Here is an 18,161-nt window from a genome sequence, read left to right on the forward strand (position 1 = left end):
TTTTTTTTTTTTTTTTTTTTATATATATATATATATTGAAAGATAGTATAAATTACGAATAAAAATATAGGAGAGGACAATGTAGCACTTAATCAACGATGGAGAAAGAGTCTGATCATGTTTCTCAGCTGTCACTTGAAGTTCTAAGACTTGTTCGTTCTTGTCACATATAAGTGATCCGGGGTGGTTCCTCGTAACTCATCAGTGCGAGGAGATCGTCCATATATATAGGGGTTCCTAGTTCTCTAAAGGACAGAGCGGAGAAACATTAGACTCTCAACACTGGATTCAATCTTATGCTTTCCCATCTCCAATCCTCATCATAAATTCATCTCTGGGATCAAATCTTTGGAACAACATTCTATAATGAGCACAAGAACTGCTAGTCGCAGTAATTTGCCTAGAACGCAATTGACCAATGACCAATTGATACGATCGAATGCTAGCTCTTCGATTAAAGATGACTCGTATTATCTTTTTTTAATTTGACGTGGACTCGTTGTTTTCACATTTTCACCGACAATATTGATATGGAAGTTCCGAAATTGAAAAAATAAAATTATCCCAACGTTGTTGACTCAACAACTAAATTTGACCCATTCCCATGACCTACTTAGTACTTACCTATTTACTGAAGATAAATCAGTTCGTTATACTAGTTTAGTAATATGAAAACTAGATTAGAAATATAGTTGCGTTCAAACTCAGAGGGGGTATTGAACTTGTATTTTAGGAGATTTGGTGGGATTTGAATATTTTAGGTTTTTGCAAGATTTGATTGGCTTTTAGAAGATTTCTGGTTATTTATTAGAGTTTTTATATATTTTTCTAAAAATACTTTGTGATTTGGTGAGATTTTATAGTTAGATTTTGAGAGATTTTAGGGTACTTTATAAAAAAAAATTGCCTTTAGAATTCAGATGACGATGACGGATGCTCTCGACTTCTCATCATTTGTCATGAGACTGATCGTTGTTCAATCAGCGAATCCATCGCTTACCTTGCACCACCTGCCTCCAGGGTCGGAAACCACCACTTTGACAGGTTTAATGACAAGCAATTCACGTCTATCTTCAGCGACTATGTACACAACAACCACAATTACCACCATCACAACAACAACTTCAACGACAATATCTACGGTAATACGCCGTCCAATCACAATAGCATTAGCGATGATAATAGCAAAGAAACACCACCATCCCATCATGATCATCACATGGAAAACATAGCCTACCAAAACAATCTTATGTTCCATGTTTTTATTTTTCTGGATTAACAAGGGATTAGATTGATGAGAAGTAAGCTTAGGAGATTGGTTTACATGTGTGTTGCTTGTTGTGCAGTATTGTATATTGTCTTTGAGGTGACAAGAGTTTAATGTGGAAAAGATTTGTTGTAACTTGCAAAGAAAAGAGCAGAGGAGTTTAACCAAAAAATAATAAGTAAGAGCTCATTAAGACTACCAAAAACAGAGAGTAGCAACCATACAGCAGCAAAAAAAAGGAGTTATCGAGAAGAAGATGAAGAAAAGAAAAAGAAAAAAACACAAGAAGAAGAAGAAGATGACAAAACAGAGGGGCAAACAGCAGCAAAAACTTATTACGTTTTATTAGAATAAGCAAAAAAGAATGAGAACAAGGGACAAACTTATTACGTGTATGTTACCTAGTCAATTGAGCAAATACATCTTTACTAGATTGATCGATATGCACAGACATATATATGTCTCTGCACTTAAACAGCCATCTTGCTGCTTTGGAAATTTGTCTTCAAGCATCTTTGCAAGGTTTATACCTGAAACAAAATTATCAAATCAGACTTGGTGATTTTGTTACAATGAAGATGGAATCACTAGAGCATGTTTAATTAATTGAGCTAGTACGAAAGATCCGATTCTCTCCATCTCTCAATGATAGTCCTGCATCTTGGAATCATTTTCTCTCGGGCAAGCTAATCACTTGATGATCTTCAGTCATGTGTATAAATCTCCCATTGAGACTGCCAAATGCAAAACAAGAGAGAGGAAGCAATCGAATTTTCCGGTGGTGGGATCGGAGTGGGGAGTGGTGAAGAGGACGTGATGAGGTGAGGCTGTTTATGTTTCAATTTTGAATTTCCAGGAAATACAGTTTTTTCTTATAAATTCTTGTAAAATTCTACCTCAAAAGGTATGATTTTGAGGGGAAGCATTTTCAACTAAAAAACAAATCAAAATCTCTTAGAATCATTCAAAGTAGCAGTTTTTTTAAAAGTTGTAATATTTTGAATAACAGTAGATTTCAAGTAAGTTTTATAAATCATTAATTGAATAACAAGGTATTGTATATTATTTTAAATGATTTTACATAAATCTAAATTGAATAACATAGGATTTTAAAAGATTTTTAAAAATCATCAATTGAATAACAAATGATTTTAAAAATACTCTAGAATCTTTTAAAATACCAACTTCAATACCCCTCTCAGTCGAATCTTTTTACATTCACAAAACACGTGGCATATATACCTGCCTCATTACTCTCTTTTTTTTTTTGAGTTTTGATCGCATAAACCTTCTAAGTTTCACTTTTTTGATTGATTTATATGGTTTTTCTGTCTAAAATATATAAGTTGTCAGATCCGAGGTTTTCACATCAGAGAACAGTCGATTGAAATAAGTGGTTATGATAATGGAAAATTATTGTACTTACATATATTCATGACTCATGACCACGTCCAATGAACCTTACACTCGAAATATATTCAAACAAACAAAAATGGTTGGAATCTGTACGAATGAGTTTACTCATTAAATTTCTTCTTTTATAACGTACATATGCATTATTTATCAAAACGTACATGTTGTGTTTGATTGATTTTAAACTTTTTATTCACAAATTTAAATTTAATCACGGGGTAATAACAAAAACGATATTTTCATCTACCATACATTTTGATACAAACTATGCATGAGACTCGATACAAAATATAAGACTTAATACTAATGCTTCAAGTTATAATTCAATTTGGGAAAAATGTCATTTAAATCATGAACTTTCAAATTTTGGCCATTTAAACCACGAACTTTGTTGTAGGCCATTTAAAACATCAACTTTTGTTGATTAGCTTTTTTAAACATGAAGTTTCGTTGACCAAGCCAAAAAAGACATGACGTTAAATTCGATAGTTGACCTACTAACAGGCGTTACTTTGCCGTTAATCACTCTGTTACTAACAAAACTACGTCGTTTTAATGGAAGTTATAGTTCGAAAAAATATCATTTAAACCATGAACTTTTTAATATAGGTCATTTAAACCATGAACTTATAAATGTATATCATTTAAACCATAAACTTTCAAATTTATGTCATTTAAACCATAATACATGAATACAATGATCAATCCTTCAAACTCTAGTGTAGTATCTTAAAACAAGATGATCAATCCTTCAAACTCTAGTGTAGTGTCCTAATAAATTAAAAAAACTCAAAACAAATAAAAAAAGACACAGAATACATAACAAAGATCGAAAAAAAGGATGAATTGATGTTCTTCATTCTCTTTTTCAGAATCGCATCATGAGGCAGAGTCGAAGAAAGAAGAGAGAAACTAAACTAAGGGTTAAACGGTTTAGCCGGTTAGGGTTATATACTTTTGCTTCGATAACCAAAATTTTCAGGTTGTCTAGTTTTCACCTAACGCCCAAGGCAAGTTCATGGTTTATATGACAGAATTTGAAAGTTCATGGTTTAAATGACATACATTTACAAGTTCAAGGTTTAAATGGCCTATATTTAAAAGTTCATGGTTTAAATGATATTTTCTCGAACTAAAACTTCCATTAAAACGACGTCGTTTTGTTAGTAATGGTGTGATTAATGGCAAAGTAACGTCTGTTAGTAGGTCAACTATCAGATTTAACGTCATGTCTTTTTTGGCTTGGTCAACAAAATTTCATGTTTAAAAAAATTAATCAACAAAAGTTGATGTTTTAAATGGCCTACAACAAAGTTCATGGTTTAAATGGCCAAAATTTGAAAGTTCATGATTTAAATGACATTTTTTCCAATTCAATTTACATATATTATGATCTTAAACTACATTTTCTTTTTTGTTATAATTAGTAGATTATGTGCACAAACAGCTGTCGCTGACCTCTAGTTGACGTTATAAACCCTTTTCAATAAATAAAAAAGGTGACGTTGATAATATGTACACTATATCATGATGGTTTCTTCAAAAAAAATTGTTATACAATATTACTAGTCAAAAAGTTATATATCAACAAAGATTAATTACTTTATAATACAACCTAACTTTTTTTTCTTGTCATACTTTTAAAAACAATCTTGGCATACCGATAAATTACATTAGATTATATATTCCAAACTCCATAAAACATTGAAAGAAGATTCGAGAGCTAGCATATATATATATAGTTTATATACGTACGTGTAAATGCACTCAGAATTTGCAAATTATTTCCTCTCACAAAAAAATTCCAATCATTGTATATGAAAAACCTTTAGCATAGAATAGAATTAGAATATATGGAGATGGGACACATATATACACTGGTTTATATTTCAATTCATATGACAAATAGAAATAAAAACCCGCCGTTGTTGGTGGTAAGAAGCATGTTGCATGAGGATCGATGTTGAGGGATTAGGCTCAATACATTGCACGTTTGATCTGTGATTGGAGTTTGGACCACCATGTGACATTTTGACTCTCTTTCATTCTTCATCATTTTCCTTTTTTACTTCCAGTAACGGTTCATGGTTACATTTGGTTGCTCTATGTCGGTTATTTTGCTTTATTGTTCCTATAAGAAGAAAAAAAAAAACTAATAGTGTTGCGACATTGTTAGAATATAATCTCATAGTATGCCATATGATATGGTTATGGACCAATCTAACAATTTATTATATGCTTTTTAGATATATATACGACTATAATAAACAACAAACACTTCATTCCAGAAAATGTTGGGAAGAGAGTTGTGTCGGGGGCGACACACTAAATACAATCGTCTCAGTTCTATTATTTACATCAAATAATGCAAAATGAAAATTATTACTCCGAATGATATTTAAAATCTTATAAAAGCCGAATGTTGTTCAAACCAACCAAATTAATAACTTCATAGTATGCGGTTAACCAAGCAGCTAGCAAACAAACAAAAAGCAACAAACATTTTATTATCAAGAGTGCATGATTTATTTAAAAACTAAAAGTCGGTCGCGATGATGATAGAAATAATCAATAAAACATTTCAAGCATATGCGAGCTTTATTATAATGAATTAGCTTCTTTGGGCATTATCGAAAAACCTATCATGTTCCGTTAGTGTAGCATCCATCGACAAAAGTTTATGAAATAGGTCCATCATTTTTTTTTTTAATGGGTTTTAATATTATTAACTGTCCACAATTGGTGTGTGTGTGTGGCTACTTTGCTTAATTGATATATATATACAAGTAATAGTTATAATGTACATTGAAAAATCTTAGGTTATTCGATTATAGTTTGTCATACAAAAGAAATAAGTAAAAAAGTATACATATAAATTAGTGAGAGGTGTAGTACTAGTACTTAAAGTTAGAGAAGTTATCATAGTACAGTCAACAATGGAGCACATATAGGTTAGCAGTACTGTTGGTTAGTGATTGATTAGTGAGATTATGGTCCAATCCATTGCATTCCACTTTCCGTACCAACTCACAGCTAATTTCCCTTTCACCTTTTTCCCATTATATATTAACAAATACAACCTCAAAAAGCTAACATTCAGCTTACAAAATGATGGCATGTTTAGAGAAAAAGAACATAGGAAAGAAAACTCAATTTCACTCTCTTCCTTTTTTTTTGTCAACTCCTGTGTCCACTATATTAGTGAAAATATACAATATGAATCCCATTTTGTTTAATATCGCACTGATAAATACAAAATAAATTTATAAGAAAGAAGAGTAAAGTATTACATTTTAATAACAAAATTTTCAAAAATAATATAATCTAAAAAGTGAAAATTTTATATGCTTTAGATTTTATAAATAATATATATTATCATTATATTCTAAATACTTTTAACTCTTAATTGCGACATCATTTTTGGTATACGATTCAACCAACAATTTTTATAATTCATTTTCTACATTTCTATTTATATTTCACTCTTATACTAAAACATAATCTATAACTTTCTTGATTTCTTATATATTCTTCATGTTTTTTTTTTTTGTCATGTATATATATATTATCTTATAAAAAGTCAGCAATTGAAACTATTGGCAAACATAGATTGACATAAACATTAGTAAAAGGAATGTAAGAATTGATGTAGAAACGAATAAGAAGTCGACACGAGATGTTTAAACTGAGAGACACGGTTAACAACGATGGATTAGAATAATGCTAAAAACTCGTCATTAATAACAACAACGTCGTTTTATGGAATAAGAGAAGAAGGAAGGAAGGAAGGAGGACAATGAGCCACTTGCACGCGCGTAGGGACGACGAGACATAAAAACCCGTACGTGTGTGAGGTGTGGCCTCTCTATCTCTTGTCTTGTCCAATCTGTTAGTACAATGTCCTCCCTCCTAGAGGAAGGCTACTTTCGTAATATTTAGAACACGTATGGGTTAGTTTTATCTTTTCACTTATCGACAGGGTTTGGGTGGGATTGTTTTATCCCTTACCTTACGTGATGACGACGACTTCTCTCCGTAACGCGGTGTTGATTAATAATCGAAAACCAAACTAATCTTTAAAACCTACAAAACAAAAAGCGAAGTGTTTTTACCATTAGTAGGTTCATAGTGTAACCAAACCAGTACTGAGAGATCGTAATAGAGAACCATGATTCCTCAATTTCAAGATGAATCCATTTAAAATGATCAGAGAGAGCGATGAAATAAAAGAAGACCCTTCTTAACAAATTAAAGGTTCTGTACAACACACTCAGGTCTATAACCGATGAGACAATTAGTTAGGCAAAGATTGTTAGTAGCTCCACGTACCCAAAGGAAAAGTCGACGATCGTTTCGTTATCACTAACCACTCAATGACTGGCATGTTACATGTTTATAACTAATATATATATATATAGTACAATTAATTAAATAAATGTAATTTATTTACATGGTACGAGTTTATAAAATAGGTTGGTTCGTGGGACCTACCTTAAAAAAGATGGTTTAGTATACAATTATAATTGGGTGATTTCGACTATTATTCTACTTTTAGGTTTGTTGTTATCTTCCACTTTGATTCTTCTTACAAGAAGAACCGGTATACAATTCATTGTGGGTTTTGAGTAAACCCTCTTAAGTTTTCTTCTTGGAACAAAAATGCTTTCATTTCTCTTATGCTGACATGCACAAGAACCAGGAAGAGAAATGATGGGACAAGGGTTCGATATAAATTTGTGAATTGAGAAACACTTGTTAATCAATTCATGTTTATATAGCCAAAAAAACTTCTAAGTTATAAATATATATATATATATATATATAATATAAAATATAAAATACAAAATACATAGGGCATATATGTCAAAGTTTTGAATCTACCTACGTACACATACTTCAAAATTTAGCTAGACAACAAATCAATCCCATTGATAATCTTAAACATTTTTATATCACAAACTACAAGAAAATATAGATTTGCCTACTGTAAATTGCAACTAAAAACACAGTCACTAAATTTAGCGACTGGATTGCGATTGTTTTGGTATTGAATGGCTACTAAAATAAAACAGTCGCCTAGTAGACGTTAATTGGAGACTGATGCATAATGTCGCAGTGTAGTCGCCAATTTGCGACTAATTTGGAGACCAGTTTGATAATCGTTAAAAATTGCGACTAAAGAGCTACTATTTTAGCGACTGCTTTAATTAATTTGGGCATTAACAAAATTTGGACCGTAACAAAACACGAAAACCCATTTCTTATTCGTTTTCTTCCCCGAACAAACCCTAATCCAACATTTATTTCTTCTTCTTCGAGACGAAACGGCGAAACCTAAAAACCCTAGATCTAAATTCCTCTCACTCGACGAAACCGTAAACCCTTGATGGCTGGAGTAAAGAAAAGAGGAGGAGGAAGAAGAAACCCCTCGAATCGAACCTCTGGAACCTCACAAACGGCGAATCGAAGACCCACTACTCTTCCCAGCCAATATGACTTCACGCCGGCAAACCAGGGAGATCCAGACACTGATTCTCAGGGAATTCCTGTCCCAATCCTTCAGCCTCCAGCAAGACCTACACCTTCTTACCGAGACTATCCACCTCCGACGAATCTGTTCCAGAACTTGAGGAGCTTTCCTGGAACATCTCCTGCCAGCAAAGCTCCAATCAGGCGTCCTTTTCCTCAACCTCTCGCATCCACGACGAATCCACCAGAATTCTCGAGTCAACTTTGAGAGTCTCCTCAACCGTCAGTCACGAATCATCATCGACAGTCTCCTTAACCGTCAGTCACAAATCATCATCGACAGTCTCCTCAAGTCTCGAATCTACCTCGATAGTCTCCTCTACCTCGATAGTCTCCTCACGTCTCAAATCATCGACCACCCTCTTCTTAACCTGGTCAACCTCGAGCAGCTTATGTATCGCATCACAGTTCTCAAGCGCAAAAACTCACATGAGGAAGAAGCTGATTCTGAGGATGACGGTGTAAGGCAATCAAATCTCCCAGCTGATGTACTCGCTTCTTTGCATGACATGTTTGTCCAACCATGCCGTGAGTTGTATACCACTGTCCTCCCTCCCTCATTAGAGCCTGGAACCACTTTGTAAGATTATGATTTTTAGTTGATTAGATCAATTATAATTTTATTGGATTGATTAGAATTTTTAGGTTTGTTTGTGTTTGGAGGTTTATTTTAGATTGATTAGAATTTTTAAAATTTTTAGATTGATTAAAATTTGTACTTTCAATTTGTTTATGTTTGAAGGTTTCGATTAGAATTTTACTTTTGATTTGTTTGTGTGTTTGTTTTTGAAGGTTTGGTAAAGACAAGTCCTCACTTACCCGGAAGATTACAAAAGTGTTTACAAACAAGTTTGATGGTCCATATTACAATTGGGGTTGTGTTCCTACTGCAAGAAGAGAAAACTACTTCTTGGAATTCAAGGTAAACTTCTACTCCTTTCAATTTAAATTCTGTATTTATAGTTTTTTTTTTGGTTTTTTTATCACTAACACTAGTCTTCTTTTGTAGAAAACACACACCTGGGATCCCTCACTAACCGGTGTGGTTCAACAAAAGTTCTATACCATTTGTCAAAACCGTATGAAAGACATGGTTTCCAAGGCAACAGCTCAGCGAGATAAAGCAAAACCGAGTTGGATTGAGAAAACTCTTTGGAAAGAAATGTGTGACTATTGGAACACAAAAGAAGCCATGGCAAAGAGTGCAACCACTTCAGCAGCTCGAATGTCTGACCGTAATGGTCTTGGCCCTCATAAGCATGTATCAGGGCTGAGGTCTTACTTACAAATCGAACAAGAGATGGTGAGTTATCCTTTTCATTGTTTAATAAGTTACATCAGATGGTTCATTATCTAACCTTTTCATTGTCTAACTTTTCAGGAAGTGGAATTGGGAAGACCGCCAACTATTCCTGAAGTTTTCATCAGGACTCATACCAAAAAAGATGGGACTTTTGTGGATAAGAAGGCGCAAGCAGTTCATGAGGCATATAAGCAAAAAGGGAAGCTAAGTTGGCTGTTCTGGACAATGATGACCAAGCTGATGGTACATCACGTCGATCGGAGCTATCTCACGAGGAGGATGGTGAGCTCTTTCTTCAGGTAATGTTGTTTCTTTCTAATATGCATCATTACTTAAGTTTTTCACTCGTAAGTAATGATGTTAAATTTTTCTCTGTTTTGTTATGCAGTCTACTTTCATAAACAATAGAGGAACATACTTTGGGGTTGGAAGCCTAGGGAGTTACATCAACGGGAAGCGGAAGTTCCCTGGAAGCTCTTCTGCTTTCACAAGCTTGCAACAACAGCTTGAAGAAACAAATCACAAAATAGAGGAACAAGCAGCTCTACAAGCAGAGCATGACGCAGAGGCTTCACGGGTTGCAGCTGAGGCTTTACGGGTTGCATCTGAGCAACAAACAGAGATCTCACGCTTGGTGAGCTTCCTCAAGACTAACCCAAACTATGTCGCCTTCCTCAAGTCTCAAACCAATGACCCAAAACTTTTTGATGTTCAAAGTTAGGTTCCTTCACTATCCCTCCTTCCTTTATGATTACGAAAACTTTTGTAATATTTTGTGACTTGTACTCTTGTTATGTTTGGATGTTTTCTACAACTACGATGTTGGATATAAAATTAAACTTATGTGTTTGTTTAATTTCATTTTTGTTATGTTTTAGTTATAGTTTCCATAATCAGTTTTGGTATTACAAAATCAAATAATTCGTTTTTACCAGAATTTTTTTAAAAACATGATAATTAAACAGTCATAAAACAGTCACCGAAACGTACACAAAACAGTAACCAAAACAGTCGCAAATGAGTAAACAGATCAGTCGCTAAAGCGTTGCAAATTCAGTTGCAATTTTAGTGGCTGTTTGGCGAGGGAAGAACGACCACAATTATCAGTCGCCAATTAGTAGCTCCGTATCGATTGTTTGGCGACTGATTATTATAGCGACGTACTGTTTAGTGACTACGTATTTCAGTCGCCAATCAATCGTAACTAAGTAGTTTGTAACTGTTTAGTGACTTTTTTGTAGTTGGCAAATCTATGTTTTCTTGTAGTGCAATAATCTCATGCCACATTAATTTTTTTAAAAAAATTTAAAACAAGTATGTTTGACTAGAGAGTAGAAAGAAGTATTTTTAAGTCCAAAAGGTGTGAAACTATCCGTTTATTAAGGGTAAGAATTTAAAGAAAGAAAGAAAAAAAGACAGTTGAAAAATATTTTAACTGAATGGATAAAAAAAAGCAAATGGAAAGGTCTTGGATCCTTCAACCTCCATATCTCTCTCCCTCCTCTCTCCCATATGGGCGGCTCGAATAATACCATACAAATACCCTCAATCACTCTTCGAATTTACACAATGTGCCACCACCGTAGAAAACAAATAAGAAAAAGAAAAAAAAAAAAGTTATCGTAGAAGGTAAGGACTTGAAGACAGCAGCACAAGCCTTCAACAAAAAAAAAATAAAAAAGCTTAAACAGAGGAAGAAGAAGAAGAAGGACAAGTTTGAGACTTTTGTTCTGAGGGATTTGAAGGAAGCTCGAGTTGAAAAGGAAAAAAAAAAAAAAATCAAATCTTTTCTATTGTTTCCTGTATTGGATCGGGAAGTTTTGAAGATTCGTTTTTGTTTTTGAAAATTTGTTCGAATCTGAACAAGTTCTTAACATTCGAATTCGAGTGATGTTTTGCTTGATTCGTCTCGAGCTTTCGTTGAATCAAGGAAGAGTTTATGCTGCTTGAAGCTCCAAAAGATTCTGATTTTGAGTTTATTGGTTTTATTAAGCTAAAGGGCGTTAAGAGAGATATGATGATGAGTTGTTACGTTGGTTCCTTCTTCCCGTAGATTTCACTGAAGATGTTCTTCTTCTTCTTCTTCTACAAAAACTGAATCTTTCTTCATCAACTTGATCAAAAGGAGAGATTTTTCCAAAAAAAGGGTCAGATCGATTTCGATATGGATGAGGTAGGTGCTCAAGTAGCTACACCGATGTTTATTCATCCATCGCTATCTCCCATGGGGAGAAAACGCGATCTTTATTACCCTATGTCGAATCGGCTTGTTCCGTCTCAGCAACAGCAACAGCCTCAGCGTAGAGATGAGTGGAACTCTAAGATGTGGGATTGGGATAGCCGGAGATTTGAGGCTAAACCGGTTGACGCTCAGACTCTTCGTCTTGGTAACGTTTCTACAACACAACAGTTTGATTTGACTTCGAGGAATAAGAGTGGAGGAGGAGGAGGAGAAGAAAGAGGACTTGATTTGAATCTGGGAAGTGGTTTGACCGCTTTGGAAGAGACTACGACCACGACGACGATGACGCAGAACGTTAGACCGAGCAAGAAGGTTCGGTCTGGATCTCCAGGAGGAGGGAATTATCCCATGTGTCAGGTTGATAATTGTACTGAAGATTTGTCTCATGCTAAGGACTATCATAGAAGGCATAAAGTGTGTGAAGTTCATAGCAAAGCTACTAAAGCTCTCGTTGGGAAGCAGATGCAGAGGTTTTGTCAACAGTGCAGCAGGTATATAAGGAACAAAGTTTGATTTGTTGTGTTTCCAATTCTCTGGTTTATTTTTGTTGAAGCTGACAATGAATGATTTTTGCAGGTTTCATCTGCTTTCTGAGTTTGATGAGGGGAAGAGAAGTTGTAGGCGTAGGTTGGCTGGCCATAATCGACGGAGGAGGAAGACAACTCAGCCGGATGAGATTGCTTCTGGGGTTGTGGTTTCAGGGAACCGTGATAACAATACCTCTAATGTCAATATGGATCTTATGGCTTTGTTAACCGCCTTAGCTTCTGCTCAAGGTACTAACTAGTTTACAATTATGCAGAAGTGGATTTCTGCTCGGATGTTCTTGTTTTGTTAATAGTTTTGTTGTCTGCGAGCTGCAGGTAAGAATGATGTGAAGCCAGTGACTTCTCCAGCTGTGCCTGATAGAGAGCAGCTTCTTCAGATACTTAACAAGATTAATGCTTTGCCGTTGCCTATGGATCTTGTCTCTAAGTTGAACAATATTGGAAGTTTAGCCAGGAAAAATCTGGATCAGCCAATGGCTAACCCCACAAATGATATGAATGGGGCTTCTCCTTCTACAATGGACTTACTTGCTGTTCTTTCGTCAACGTTAGGCTCATCTTCACCTGATGCGCTAGCGATATTGTCTCAAGGTGGGTTTGGTAACAAAGACAGCGACAAGACTAAGTTATCGTCTTATGATCANGGTTGACGCTCAGACTCTTCGTCTTGGTAACGTTTCTACAACACAACAGTTTGATTTGACTTCGAGGAATAAGAGTGGAGGAGGAGGAGGAGAAGAAAGAGGACTTGATTTGAATCTGGGAAGTGGTTTGACCGCTTTGGAAGAGACTACGACCACGACGACGATGACGCAGAACGTTAGACCGAGCAAGAAGGTTCGGTCTGGATCTCCAGGAGGAGGGAATTATCCCATGTGTCAGGTTGATAATTGTACTGAAGATTTGTCTCATGCTAAGGACTATCATAGAAGGCATAAAGTGTGTGAAGTTCATAGCAAAGCTACTAAAGCTCTCGTTGGGAAGCAGATGCAGAGGTTTTGTCAACAGTGCAGCAGGTATATAAGGAACAAAGTTTGATTTGTTGTGTTTCCAATTCTCTGGTTTATTTTTGTTGAAGCTGACAATGAATGATTTTTGCAGGTTTCATCTGCTTTCTGAGTTTGATGAGGGGAAGAGAAGTTGTAGGCGTAGGTTGGCTGGCCATAATCGACGGAGGAGGAAGACAACTCAGCCGGATGAGATTGCTTCTGGGGTTGTGGTTTCAGGGAACCGTGATAACAATACCTCTAATGTCAATATGGATCTTATGGCTTTGTTAACCGCCTTAGCTTCTGCTCAAGGTACTAACTAGTTTACAATTATGCAGAAGTGGATTTCTGCTCGGATGTTCTTGTTTTGTTAATAGTTTTGTTGTCTGCGAGCTGCAGGTAAGAATGATGTGAAGCCAGTGACTTCTCCAGCTGTGCCTGATAGAGAGCAGCTTCTTCAGATACTTAACAAGATTAATGCTTTGCCGTTGCCTATGGATCTTGTCTCTAAGTTGAACAATATTGGAAGTTTAGCCAGGAAAAATCTGGATCAGCCAATGGCTAACCCCACAAATGATATGAATGGGGCTTCTCCTTCTACAATGGACTTACTTGCTGTTCTTTCGTCAACGTTAGGCTCATCTTCACCTGATGCGCTAGCGATATTGTCTCAAGGTGGGTTTGGTAACAAAGACAGCGACAAGACTAAGTTATCGTCTTATGATCACGGTGTTACTACCAATGTTGAAAAGAGAACTTTTGGGTTTTCTTCTGGTGGGGGAGAGAGGAGCAGTAGCAGTAACCAATCTCCTTCTCAGGATTCAGATTCACGTGCTCAAGACACTAGGTCTAGCTTGTCTCTACAATTATTTACCTCATCTCCCGAGGATGAGAGTCGACCGACAGTGGCATCTTCTAGAAAGTATTACTCTTCTGCCAGCAGTAATCCTGTTGAGGATAGATCTCCATCTTCCTCACCGGTCATGCAGGAGTTATTCCCATTGCAGACGTCCCCTGAAACCATGAGGTCTAAGAATCACAATAACTCAAGTCCAAGCAGGACTGGTTGCTTGCCACTTGAGCTCTTTGGAGCATCAAATAGAGGAACTGCAAACCCGAATTTTAAAGGTTTCGGGCAACAGTCTGGATATGCTTCTTCTGGTTCTGACTACTCTTCTCCCAGCTTAAACTCTGATGCTCAGGTTTGCAGCTTTTCAACTCCTCTTTAGCATCTGTTTGTACGTAGATAAAACAAGCCGCTAATGGTTTTAATATTGATGACATTCAAACAGGACCGCACCGGAAAGATAGTCTTCAAACTACTTGATAAAGATCCAAGTCAGCTCCCTGGGACATTACGATCAGAGGTGATAATTTCTGGTCATGATCTAAAAAAAAAAGAAATATAAAGTTATTGGTTGCTTCTGTTTCAGTCCTCATAGTTATTATTTTCCTTTTTTTACAGATCTATAATTGGCTTTCGAACATTCCATCAGAAATGGAGAGTTATATCAGGCCTGGCTGTGTTGTTCTATCTGTCTATATAGCGATGTCACCTGCAGCCTGGGAACAGGTGAGTGGAAATATTTGTCAATCTGGTTATTGGATTATCCAATGCTACGTATAGCTTAGGAGCAGTTGGTGTTTTTTTTTCAGCTCGAGCGAAACTTGCTGCAACGGCTTGGTGTTTTGCTACAAAATCCTCAGTCTGACTTTTGGAGAAACGTGAGATTTATAGTTAACACGGGCAGACAGCTCGCATCACACAAAAATGGTGGGTGCTCACGAGCTTGTTACTTCTATGTAAGCTTTAATGTTGCAATTTCTATCTCTTAATGATCATAACATATCATTGGTTACAGGGAGAGTTCGATGTAGCAAATCTTGGAGAACTTGGAATTCACCAGAGCTCATCTCAGTGTCACCTGTAGCCGTGGTAGCTGGTGCAGAAACAAGTTTGGTAGTAAGAGGTAGAAGCTTGACTAACAATGGGATCAGGTAAACTTAAAAAAAAAAGAAATCAAAGTTTCATAGTGTTTCTCATCTCTACTTATTTCTTTCTAAACTTTATTATCATTGTGCTGCCAGTATTCGTTGCACGCATATGGGTAGCTACATGTCAATGGAAGTTACCGGGGCAGCGTGTAGACAAGCCGTATTTGATGAGTTGAATGTAAATAGTTTCAAAGTGCAAAATGCACAGCCCGGTTTTCTTGGACGCTGTTTCATTGAGGTATAACTTCATATAACTGAACTTGATAGTTTCCTTTGTCAGAGATATTTAACGCTTAATTTGTGTGCAGGTGGAGAATGGATTCAGGGGTGACAGTTTTCCATTGATAATTGCCAATGCATCCATCTGCAAAGAGTTAAATCGCCTTGAAGAAGAGTTTCACCCCAAAAGTCAAGATACGTCAGAAGAACAAGCACAGAGCACAGATCGTCGTCCCACATCAAGAGAAGAAGTTTTGTGCTTCTTGAATGAGCTTGGTTGGCTTTTCCAGAAGAACCAGACCTCTGAACTTCGGGAACAGTCCGACTTTTCCCTTGCCCGCTTCAAGTTTTTGCTCGTTTGCTCAGTTGAAAGAGATTACTGTGCTCTCATCAGAACACTCCTAGACATGTTAGTAGAGAGAAATTTGGTGAATGATGAGCTGAACACTGAAGCCTTGGATATGCTCGCTGAGATTCAGTTGTTGAATCGTGCTGTTAAGAGGAAAAGCACAAAAATGGTTGAACTACTTATTCATTACTCAGTTAATCCCTCGGCACTCGATTCCTCTAACAACTTCGTTTTCTTACCCAATATAACTGGACCTGGTGGTATGACACCTTTACATCTAGCTGCTTGTACATCTGGTTCAGATGATATGGTTGATCTACTGACCAATGATCCACAGGAGGTATGGCTCTCTCTTTCTCGTTCACTCTCTGAAACCCAATTTTTTTGCTACTGTAAAACTGAGGAAACCCTTTTTGCTGTTTCAGATCGGATTATCGAGCTGGAACTCTCTACGCGACGCAGCAGGGCAAACTCCATACAGCTACGCTGCAATTAGGAACAACCATAGCTATAACTCCTTGGTGGCTCGTAAACTTGCAGACAAAAGAAACAAGCAAGTCTCACTAAACATCGAGAACGAGATAGTTGACCAAAAGGGTCTGAGCAAGAGGTTAAGTTCAGAGATGAACAAATCATCTTGTGCCTCGTGTGCAACCGTGGCTCTCAAGTATCAGAGGAGGGTTTCAGGTTCACACCGTTTGTTCCCAACTCCCATCATTCACTCAATGCTCGCAGTTGCAACAGTCTGTGTTTGCGTCTGCGTTTTCATGCACGCTTTCCCAATCGTCAGACAAGGATCTCACTTCAGTTGGGGAGGTTTGGATTATGGCTCAATCTAGAGTCTAGACAACTTATATATAAATTATAATTTATTCTTTTGGTTTCACAAAAGCAAAAAAAAAAAAATAAGAAAAGAGGAAGAGACTTTGTGCGGATTCAAGGAAAAGCTCAGAGACTTTACTGTGACTACAGCATTACTTAAAGGGATTTTTTTTGTTTTCTTTCGTTAATTATATATATTTTGGTTTGGCTAATTTGTTGTGTATTTCTGTGTATTTGTTTCCTACTTTGTATGATTATCATTATATTATTTTAACTAAGATAATAACGTGCTGCTTCATATAAGAAGCAGTTGTTTTACTTTACTTTTTTTTTTTTTTTTTTTTTNGCCTCGTGTGCAACCGTGGCTCTCAAGTATCAGAGGAGGGTTTCAGGTTCACACCGTTTGTTCCCAACTCCCATCATTCACTCAATGCTCGCAGTTGCAACAGTCTGTGTTTGCGTTTGCGTTTTCATGCACGCTTTCCCAATCGTCAGACAAGGATCTCACTTCAGTTGGGGAGGTTTGGATTATGGCTCAATCTAGACAACTTATATATAAATTATAATTTATTCTTTTGGTTTCACAAAAGCAAAAAAAAAAATAAGAAGAAAAGGGGAAGAGACTTTGGTGCGGAAACAAGGAAAAGCTCAGAGACGTTACTGTGACTACAGCATTACTTAAAGGGAGTTTTTTGTTTTCTTTCGTTAATTATATATATTTTGGTTTGGCTAATTTGTTGTGTATTTCTGTGTATTTGTTTCCTACTTTGTATGATTATTACTATATTATTTTAACTAAGATAATAACATGCTGCTTCATATAAGAAGCAGTTGTTTTACTGTTTTTGTTTTGTTTTTTTTGTTCTTGTAAATTTGTACTTCTGTACAAGTAGTTCTTCATGTTGTAACTTCAATATATAACTTTGTTTTTTTTTCTTCTTGACAAAAGTCTTATTAAATGCATTACCATTTTACACCTATATCATAAGGAACAATGTTTGTGGAAACCAATAGAGGAAGAAGCAATGACAATGTGAAGATGGATGAATCTTGTCGCATAGAGCCCAAAAGGCCATAACATGTTTAACGATTCCCACGTGACTTGTCGAGATTCTCAAACATCACAACTCACAAGTCACGATATCTTTGGCCTGATCATTTGGTTGGTTTCTTTTGCCTGATAATTTGGTTTGAGGGCTTAGCTCTTCCACCTCATGAGTTCAAGTGATGGCAGAGAAGGAGAAGAGGCCAAAGAAGATATATAGTAGGACGGCGTCGGCAACATATATATACACTATCAAAAATAAAATAAAGAAGTCACGATATCTTTTAGTCCAAGGAATTTATTTCTTTGTCACTGGTAAAAGATTCTTGAGATTAGTGTGATTTCGTTACTTAATAAACGACAGACCTAAAGAATCTTGATAATGTTATACAGAGGATATCACATTATAATGCCACTTTTCAAAAGGAAATTCTCGAAAG

The 18,161-nt window shown here is 36.1% G+C and overlaps 1 protein-coding gene and 1 long non-coding RNA gene across 4 annotated transcripts; one reads left to right on the forward strand and one right to left on the reverse strand.

The window, feature by feature from the left end:
- On the reverse strand, nt 1,610-2,094 carry LOC104756454. Its single transcript, XR_762304.2, has 2 exons — nt 1,886-2,094; nt 1,610-1,797 (listed from the first exon to the last, which is right to left on the reverse strand). It is a non-coding gene; the product is annotated as an uncharacterized LOC104756454 (long non-coding RNA).
- LOC104756456 (squamosa promoter-binding-like protein 14) lies at nt 11,092-16,999 on the forward strand. Of its 3 annotated transcripts, none has more exons than XM_010479054.2 (11): nt 11,097-12,245; nt 12,331-12,530; nt 12,618-12,637; nt 13,708-14,493; nt 14,584-14,658; nt 14,757-14,864; nt 14,948-15,065; nt 15,154-15,289; nt 15,380-15,524; nt 15,595-16,194; nt 16,280-16,999. In XM_010479054.2, the coding sequence occupies exons 1-11, from the start codon at nt 11,677-11,679 to the stop codon at nt 16,691-16,693; spliced, it is 3,171 nt and encodes a 1,056-aa protein (XP_010477356.1). In that variant the 5' UTR covers nt 11,097-11,676; the 3' UTR covers nt 16,694-16,999. The 3 variants fall into 3 exon arrangements, with proteins under 3 accessions (XP_019095137.1, XP_010477356.1, XP_010477355.1); XM_010479053.2 differs by lacking the exons at nt 12,331-12,530; nt 12,618-12,637 and adding exons at nt 12,973-13,318; nt 13,404-13,603 and having other exon boundaries at nt 11,097-11,899; nt 13,691-14,493; XM_019239592.1 differs by lacking the exons at nt 12,618-12,637; nt 15,595-16,194; nt 16,280-16,999 and having other exon boundaries at nt 11,092-12,245; nt 13,691-14,493; nt 15,380-15,530.

The sequence above is a fragment of the Camelina sativa genome, chromosome 17 (genome assembly GCF_000633955.1).
Source record: "Camelina sativa cultivar DH55 chromosome 17, Cs, whole genome shotgun sequence".
Classification (NCBI taxonomy): domain Eukaryota; kingdom Viridiplantae; phylum Streptophyta; class Magnoliopsida; order Brassicales; family Brassicaceae; genus Camelina; species Camelina sativa.